Here is a 9,377-nt window from a genome sequence, read left to right on the forward strand (position 1 = left end):
GCTCGTAGCCACGATTTTTATTTGAGAGAGCCAGTGAGAGAATGAGAACGAGCAGCAGGTAAGGGCAGAGGGAGAGGGGGGAGCAGACTCCCTGGGGCTCAATCCCAGGACTCTGCGGATCACGACCCGAGACGCCCAGGTGACCCGCACAATCCTCAGTTCTTACTCGGGCACATGATTCTCCAGAATGAACCACAGGACCCAGCCTTCCCTACAGCCAGGGGGCTCCCTCTTCCTCCTTCCTCTTGCCTCTGCCTTCTGCCCAACCCATGGCACAGAACAAGTGTCAAGTGTTCTTAAAAGGAGGGAGGGACAGGTTCTTCAACCTTTCCTCCTTCCTGCCGGCTGAAAGGCAAGTATGATGGCTGAAGCTCAAGCAGCCATCTTGGACCATGAGGTGGAAGCCATGTGTTGAAAATGGCACAAAACAGGGCGCCTGGGTGGCTCAGATGGTTAAGCATCTGCCTTCGGCTCAGGTCATGATCCCAGGGTCCTGGGATCGAGTCCCCCATCAGGCTCCCTGCTCGGCGGGGGGGCCTGCTTCTTCCTCTCCCTCTGCAGCTCCGCCTGCTTGTGCTCTTTCGCTCTGTCAAATAAATAAAATCTTTAAAAAAGAAAAAAGAAAGAAAGAAAATGGCACAAAACAAAAAGCTAAAAGCCTGCCATCCCAGCCCCCCAGCCCCCCTGGCTCCAGGCTAGTTATCTCCCTGTTACCTCCTCTTATACAAGCCAGTTGTTTTTAAATTTTGTTTTCTATTATACGCAGCTAAACCTAATCCTTCTTTATAAAGCTCCTAGAAGCCCCGAGCCCAGGAGGCCCACCAGACGGAGAGTGGCAAGGAAAGAATCCAGGCGTGGATCATGGAGAGAGGGGCTCTGGGGAGAAAAGGCAAGTTCTCCAGAGGGTTCTGATTCCATCACTTCTGATCCCAAGATGGGCAAAATCGCTGACTCAATCTCCTTGGTTTACTGTAAGAACTGATGGCGCACACGGGAGAGAGAAGATGAGAATACTTGTAAATATCACCATGTGTAGCTCTAAATGGTAAATGACCCCCCCACGGCACTGGGGACAGGAGAAGAGACGTGCCTGCCCAATGGCAGCCCTCCACGGGCTGAGCAGAAGGAAGACCTGCTTGGGGGGTCAGCTCCCCCTCCTGCCAGGCCCTCCCACACCCCGGGGCCTGATGGCACTTGCGGCTGCTCCTGGCACTGCACTCTCCTGTCACCCTGTCCATCTCTCACTGGGCCTGAGCTGGGTGGGGAATGCTCTGGAACTCATCCGCTTCCACCACTTCAGTTTCAGCTGAGGAGACCAATGAGGCCAAGAAGTTTCAGCCAGTAAAGGGCGGAGTCCGGCGCCGCTCACCCCCCTGGCCCAGCAGCCTGCTTTTCAGAGCAGCTGGCTGACTCTGGATTCTTCCAGTGTTATGCTTGCCTGCAACCCGGGTTAGGGGGCCCAGACCTAACACTACCTGTCTCACCCCCACAGGGAAAACTGTTGGGACAGGGAAGATGGACCCACCTGCCTGACGGTTTCCACCACCTCAGAAGCCTGCCCTTGGCACGCGGTATCAGGGTCAGGGACAAACTTTAGACCACAAGTGTACTCAGTTTCACAAATCTGATGAAGGCTCAGTGGGGGAGACATTTGGGAAGATGCCCCAGGTTCGGCTCTGAAGGCTCCTCCTGGGGGCGAGTCACTTCTCAGCTGTCTGCCCCTGCCAGGGAGCAAGCTCGGGCCAGAGGTGCTGGCCTCCCTGCCGTGGGCCGCAGAGTCACCCCACCTCGGTGTTGCGTTACCGGGCCAGCCAGGCGGACACAGCACAGGACCGGGCACGGCCTGGTTCTCGGGGCTCACTCTACGCTGTGCCGGGCTTTGCCCGTCAGCCGGCGGCGCTGGGTCTTGCTCGTACGAGTGGCACTCGGGGGCTTCTTGGTGGAGTCTTGGGCCTGTCGGGGACGTTTCCTCTTGGTCTTTTTGCGACTGTGTGCGTGCAGTGACGCCGTGAGAGCGGAGATCCTGTAGGAGGTGGAAGGCTGGTGAGGCTGGGGCCGCATTTACTGTGGGGAGCAGGGCCTGGGCGGAAAGCTGGGCTCGGGGGTGAGTGGCTGCCTGGCTCACAGAGGAAGTCGGTGCAGGCCGTGAATGCTGGGAGTACCAAATCCATGCCAAAGGCAGCCTGCTCTGACCCCAGAAGGCCCGCCAGTTCCTCCACTCATAAAAAGGCCCTTACCCCGGGGCACTAAGGGCGCCCAGGCCTGGCCACTGTCGGGGATTGGGGGTGGGGAACAGGGAGGAGGGACACTCGATAGGCAGAGCAGAGTGGCTGCTCCAGGCCCCACACCTGCCCCATGCCACCCGCCACAGGCCGGCGAGAGGCGGCTCCAGAGGCCCCGTCACCACTGCCAGCCACGAGGGAGCAGTATCCTAGGGGACAGACCAGGGCTCACCGCTGGGACAGGAGGGGGTCTCTGGACTTCCTGGGTAAGGCTCTGGTCGGCTTCTCCACAGAGGACGCCTCTTCCTCGGACCCGTGCCCAGCCCCCTGCCGAAGAAGCACACACAGGACAAAGATGGCACCCGGAGTGGCAGAGCGCGAGGCCTGACACCAGCTGTCACGGCTCGGTCAGGGAGGGGCACGGCCTGCGGCCTCGAGGCCTGGCTCAGGGCTCGGAGAAGGCCACGGGTGGACAAGCCATGTAGCCCCCTGAAGCGGAGAGCGCACAGGGAAGGGCTGCGTCTCACAGCCTTGTCCCCCTTTTCCTCCAGCCGCGAGCGTCGGCACGTCCACTGCAAGCTGAGGCCGGAAGGGCTTACAGAAGAGTGAGCAGGAGACAGAAGAGGAGGATGAGCTCCGTAAGGGTGCCACAGAGCGCTGGCTCGGGGCTCAGGGACGCCTTCACCAGTGACAGGAAACGTGCTTTGCCTTGTGACTGTGGACACACAGGTACTGAAATGCCCACCCCACCCAGACGGACGCAACTCTGATGGAAACAAACATTTCGTGAGATGGTACCTCACTGGGAGGCTCTGTGATACTTCCAATGACATTCTGTTCTATTTCTTTCCTCTAAATTTAAAAAAAATTTTTAATCTGGCGGGTTTTTTGGTTTGGTTTTTGGTTTTTTTGAGAGCTTATTAGGCAGTTCTGCCTGCGTAACGTTTCCCCATCACTTCCAAAGCCTCTCCCTCGCTCATATTCCCCAGCAGGTAGTCCCCCCACCGAGGAGGAACACTGCATTACACCAACTGAAGCAAAACAACACACCATGCTGCTGCTTCACCCAAAAGCAGGGCTTTCCTCTGCCCTTTCCGGAAGGCTCCGTGGCTCCCGAGTCAGGGCCCATGGAGTGCTTTTAAAATTTAGGGGGATTCCCCCTTTTTTTAAAATGTCAGTTGCAATCTGTGAGTACTTCCCCACTCATAGCTTGCAAACTCAGTGTTAGTGCGCACGGCCGGGCCACGTTTTTGCTATTCCCACGCACTGCAGTGATCACCATACCCCGCTGTCTTCGGTGTTTCTCTTGGATGAACCGCTTTTACACGCACAGTAATCCCCTGAGACAGGTGCCATCAGCAGTGACCCCCACAACTTACTAGCGAAGACACTTGCCCACGTTCCCACAGCCGCTGAGTCATGGAACTGGATTCTGCAAGCCCCAGGGTCAGGGATTTTGTCCAGGCCCAGAAGAGCACCCAGGAGGGAAAGAGCCCCTCGCGCTGCAATCCCCATAAAGGGAACAGCACTCGGCACCCCCGACAAGCCAGCCTGCACCTGGGGCCCGTCTTCTCTAGGGCTGGAAGTTACACCCACCTCAGGTGGAGACAGTCCCAGCAGCCGGGCCCCCGAGAGGTCCAGGTCACTGATGGTGGTCACGGTGACTGTGTGGTTGGGGTGGTCATACTGCACCGACTCTGTCTTTGCCGTCACCAGCCTGTCCAGTTCATCTGCCTCCTCTGTGCAAGGTGGGCACAGAACCGGCTCTCAGCCTCAGAGCACAAGTAGCCAGACTCTCACCCCCTGCCCAGCCCTAGAGTGCAACGGCCCCCTCTACGCTATGGGAGAGTGTCCAGGAAGTCACCGCCTCCAGAGCCCAGCCTGCAGACACATGTAAGCAATTCAACTCCTCCCTTGATTCTCCGGAGAGACCTCAGACCATCTGGTTCTCATCTAGGACAAACCTCGTGTGACCCCAGCAGCTCCTGCTGCCCACGTCCCCCCACCTCCGCCCCCAAGTCCTCCAGGCCTCAGGAACTGGGCTTTCTGCTCAGGATCGCTTCACCAAGAGGTTGGTTCTTCCTGTGTCTGATCCACTCACATTTAGAGGTTGCTGAAGACCGTCCCTGGCCCTTACATCACCACCAAGACCCCTAGAGCTAGGGAAGTTAGCTTCTGCGCAGCCCCCACACCTCTCCCCTTCCACCCACCAAGGGATAAATAACCTAGGCCTGTTGGCTATTCTCCAGGTCAGGGCAAAGATGGGACTTACCCAGAGCCTCCTCTCTCTCTGCCAGCATCTTCAAGTATTCCTGATGGCGCTGAAACCAAAAGGGAAGGGAACACAGTGAGTGTGGCCTCTCCAGCCAACCCCGAGCAGGAGCATTGTTCATCTCCAGGGTGAGTGAGACCATGAATGACTCCTAGTGAAACACCAGGAGATTCCATCCTAAGCCTTCCTCAGACCAGGGCCCACCATGATTCTACCGGTACAAACTGCTCCCCAGGCCTGCCCACACCTTCCGTTATTCCTGCAGATGCTCGTATTAAGGCCATCCAAGGATGTAAATACCTCGGGAATCAGATTTTATATACACACACACACTCTCTCTCTCTCTCCTTCTCCCTCTCTCCCTACCCCCCTTCCCTCACCCATCTCCCCCTTTACACCTCCTCCCGGAGCTTCTTTTGCTCCTCCTTGAGCCGATGCTTGATCTCCTCAATGGCTGCCTTCTTCCGCTCTATCTTCCTCTTATGGAAGCCAGTCAGGTACTCCCTATAGGAAAGAGGCAAGGGAGAATCGGGAGGAGACACAAGGAAAGAAAGGCTCACACCGGGAAGAGAAAAACCACTAATACTGTACTATTACAAAAATGTACACATGGGCACCTGGGTGGCTCAGTCAGTTAAGCACCTGCCTTTGGCTCAGGTCATGATCCCCAGGGTCCTGGGGTTGAGTCCCGCATCGGGCTCCCTGCTCAGCGGGAAATCTGCTTCTCCCTCTCCCTCTGCTCCTCTTCACCCCCGCCTCCGCTGCTTATGTGTGCTTGCTCTCTCTCAAATTAAAAAAAAAAAAATCTTAAAAAAAATGTACATGTGTCACCTCACGTATTCCTCACACCAACCTGTGTGGTAGGTACCAATCCCTGTTTTACAGATGGGGACACTGAAGCACAGAGAGGCTAGGCTACTTGCCAAAGGTCATAGAGTGTAAGGTCAGGAGAAAGAGGGAGATGCTGCTTCTTTCCACCCACCCCCCCCCCCCCCCGGGCTCTCAGCCTCAAGCAACAGGGCCATGTAGGTGGGCCTATGCACCCTAGGACAGGCAGGGGGCCCTTTTTATGTCGCCAGATTCCATGACCCAGTGAATTAAACCACTCCTAGCAGGACTTTCAAGGCCACCCTCACCCAGATATCCACAAACTTTCCACTGGACTGGCACCCCATATCCCCAGGACAGCCGCCCCCAGATCCATCAGTAAGCCCCTTCGATGCCACCCTGCATTCCCCTCCCCTATCTGATCTGGGCTGCTTCTCATCTCTCTAGTGCTGGCTGCACCATTCCCAAACGTTCCCGGGGCCCAACACTAGGCTTTTCGCTGACCCACTACCATATGGCAAAGTAGCGCTCTGAGCGAGGGACATCTGATGGACCGGACGCTGAGGCTTAGGGGTCCAGCTCAGGGGTCCCGAGATCTGGCACCCACACACCGAAGGAGCTCAGGACACGTCTGATGAGGGCATAAATGAACTTAAGCAACGCTCATCTCATTCACTCCTCATTCATCAACAACACTGAGTGCACCACGTGCGGGGCCGCTGGGCTGGGCCCGGGAGGTCGAAGCCTCAGCTCCGGGGGGGGGCCCCCCCGCTCCCCGGGCCCCACCCCCACCCCTCTGGCCGCCCGCACACCAGGAGCCGGGTCAGCTGGGGCGCAGACCTAGCGACGGGAGGGCGGGGCGGGCGACTCCATTCCCCAGGCGTGGGGGCCTACCGCGGCCGCTTCCATTCCGCAGGGGAGGGGGATGTCGAAGGGGAGCCTCGGGCCACGCCGAGAGGGCGGGGCCGGAAGGGACCTCTGCGTGAGCGACAGCCGCCGGGCCTCGGCCCCAGCTGTGGCCCTGGCCGGTGGCCTGAAGGATATCAGCTCCAGCCTTGGCACTCACCGCCGCTTCTCTTCGTCGAAACTGAGAACAAGCCGCGGCCGCCGGTCGTCGCCATCTCGCTTCTTCTTGTTGCGGCCCATAGCGGTGAGGCCTCCGGCGGCACGCCTCCAGCTCGCCTAAGACACTTCCGGGTGTATCGTTTCTTAGCCTCTCGGGCGCGCCTCGCGCTTAAGACTCCTCAGTTCCGTTGCTCAGGCCCCGCCTTTTAAAGGGGCCGCGGAGCCCGCCTCCCCAGCCCTGCCTTCTGTGTGTAATACTCAGATACTTGCCCCCCCTCCGGTGATTCCTTTTTTTTTTTTTTTTTAAGATTTTATTTATTTATTTGAGAGAGAGAGAGAATGAGAGATAGAGAGCACGAGAGGGAAGAGGGTCAGAGGGAGAAGCAGACTCCCTGCTGAGCAGGGAGCCCGATGTGGGACTCGATTCCGGGACTCCAGGATCATGACCTGAGCCAAAGGCAAGTCGCTTAACCAACTGAGCCACCCAGGCGCCCCCTCCGGTGATTCCTAATCCCAATCCCTGTCCTAGACTAGCAGCGGTGAAAGAGAGGTCCCAGTTTAGCACGGTGCCGGGGCACGCAGTAGCCGCTCAATACGGAGTTATTAGTAAATGGCCAAATATTGCTGATCCTACTTTTGATTCTGATGTCAACTCGTCAGTGGTCTCCAAGAACACATTTCTGGCGCCACACTCCGTGGATTAGAATCCTGATACCCCCAATTACAGCTGTGGTTCTGGACCGATTGCCTTCGCTTGGCTGCAATTACCCTATTTGTAAAATGGGGATAATTATAGTGACTTCGTAGGGTTGTGCAAGGCAGTGGTTTTCAGACTTTGGCGTTTATCAGAATCCCCTGGGGGGCTTGCTGAAACCAAATCTCTTGGCCCCACCCTAGAGTTTCTGAGTCAGCGGGTCTGGAGGGAGCCCCATAATCTGCAATTCTAACAAGTTCTATCCTGCTGGTCCACGGACCACACTTTGAGAACCATGATGATTAGGAAAAGTGAGTTAGGTGACATTGCGTGTAAGTAATATACGCCACACTTGTGTTTGCTACACAAGCCATCTCCCCTCTCTGTGTCTCCGCTTCCCCAGGTGTGGCATGGGGGTGTGATAATAACACATCCTTTACTGAAGACGGCGGGCATGTGAAGGCATTCTGTGAAACACCGCCTAAAGGGGAATTTTAGTAACTGGGATGGGATGCCCGAATCCCCCACTCCCAGTTCGTCCCTGCTGGGGCGCTGCACACAAGCTGCTGCCCTTGCTTTGAAGGCCTGCCCAGTCTGGCGGGGCTGGTGGTCGTTACCGTGTGGGGGATGGTACCTGTGCTGCAGGAGCTCTGTGCTGGCTTCTCCAGTGCAGAGGGCTTCCCAGAGGAGGTGACCCCAGAACTGGCTGAGAGTGGGGCTATCAGAGGAATAACAGACCCTTAAGACCCGCCTCCCCCTCCGTTTCTCCTTGGACAAGTGATTGGAGCCCAGAGAGCAAGTCAGCCCACGTGTATTGAGTGCCTCCTGTGTGCCAGGCACCCAGAGAGGGGACCTACCTGTTCTCTCAGAGAGTGGAGGCAAGTTGTCCAGGGTTACAGGGCTATTCTGTCTCCCTCTGTGCTGAGGAATGTTCTCAGGGTCTCCTGTGGATTATTCCAGTGGATCCTCACAACGGCCCTGTGAGGTTGGTGCTCGCTCCTTCCTTCCCTCCCTTCTTTCCTCTCTCTCTATTTTTTTAAAGATTTTTATTTTTTTATTTGAGAGAGAGTGAGCAAGAGAGAAAGAGGGAGCTTGCAGGCATGAGCCAGGGGCGGGGCAGGGGAAGAGGAGGAAGCAGGCTCCCCGCTGAGCAGGGAGCCCATTAGGACCCTGGGATCATGACGTGAGCCAGCTGAAGGCAGAGGCTTAACTGACTGAGCTACCCAGGCACCCCTCTTTCTTTCTTTTTAAAGATTTTATTTTTTAAAGTTATTGCTACACCCACTGTGGGGCTCGAACTTAAAACCCCGAGATCAAGAGTCGCAGGCTGCACCGAGCCAGCCAGGTGCCCCCAGCTTTCATCCCTATTATACAGATGAGGAAAGGGAGGCTCAGACAGGGAAGTTGTCCCGTGAGGAAGTGGTGTATGGAGCCATTCCCTGACTGCTGCCCTCGCTGATCTTCCAGGCTGACACAGAGACAGGGACCAAGGAAGGGCACAGCTGCGCCTGCAGGACCTTGTGCGGGGAGCTCTGGGCTGTTGGCCCACTCAACCCTCGCTGCCTGCCTGCCCCCCGGGGGGGTACCTCAGGGAGCCTCATGTGCCAAAGCCCCCAGTGCAGGGAGAAGCCCACCTGCCAGGAGACGAGCCGAGGGACTGGGACCCCACCCAGACTCTGAAACTTCACTGCAGCTCATGGTCTGAAACACCCACCACTCTTTGGGGGCACCTGGGTGGCTCAGTCCGTCAAGTGTCTGACTCCTGGTTTTGGCTCAGGTCATGATCTCAGGGTCATGAGATAGAGCCGCAGTTGAGCCCTGGATCAGGTCCCTGCACAGGGGGGAGTCTGCTTCTCTCCCTTTCCCTCTGCTCCTCCCCCCACTTGTGTGTGCTCTAAAATAAACTAATAAATCTTAAAAAAAAATAACACACCCACCACTCTTTGGATTGGTTTCACCTTGAAATCATTTTTATGTTTATTGAGCACCTACTTGATGTGAGAAACAAAGGCAGAAGAAAAAATTACTAAATTTCCTGACTACCTACAGCCCATTGACAAGTCTTTGAAACGGGCAGAGTGATATTCCTCTAGGAACTCCACTTCTTGATGTTAATTCTCTGCTAAGGGCAAAAGGCAATCCTAGCCTGACCCCACCCTACCCCCATCCTGTAAGTCTACTTTAACGTATAAAAATTCCTTTAGAAATTTCCTTTATCTCTAAACCCCCAAGACATGTGTTGGCAATCATCCCTCAAGCACGTGGCCCACTAATATACATCTGAAGGGTCTCATGA

The 9,377-nt window shown here is 56.3% G+C and overlaps 1 protein-coding gene across 2 annotated transcripts; it reads right to left on the minus strand.

Moving 5' to 3' along the window:
* Positions 1–561: 561 nt before the first annotated feature.
* Positions 562–6,533, minus strand: NOL12 (nucleolar protein 12). Of its 2 annotated transcripts, XR_003520059.1 has the most exons (7): positions 6,389–6,533; positions 4,893–4,998; positions 4,495–4,543; positions 3,819–3,961; positions 2,455–2,549; positions 1,526–2,023; positions 562–978 (listed from the first exon to the last, which is right to left on the minus strand). XR_003520059.1 is itself a non-coding variant. In XM_027594976.2 (6 exons), the coding sequence occupies exons 1-6, from the start codon at positions 6,466–6,468 to the stop codon at positions 1,858–1,860; spliced, it is 639 nt and encodes a 212-aa protein (XP_027450777.1). In that variant the 5' UTR covers positions 6,469–6,533; the 3' UTR covers positions 562–1,857. The 2 variants fall into 2 exon arrangements, 1 of the variants encoding a protein (XP_027450777.1); XM_027594976.2 differs by having other exon boundaries at positions 562–2,023.
* Between the last annotated feature and the right edge of the window lie 2,844 nt (positions 6,534–9,377).

The sequence above is a fragment of the Zalophus californianus genome, chromosome 9 (assembly GCF_009762305.2).
Source record: "Zalophus californianus isolate mZalCal1 chromosome 9, mZalCal1.pri.v2, whole genome shotgun sequence".
NCBI classification, from domain to species: domain Eukaryota; kingdom Metazoa; phylum Chordata; class Mammalia; order Carnivora; family Otariidae; genus Zalophus; species Zalophus californianus.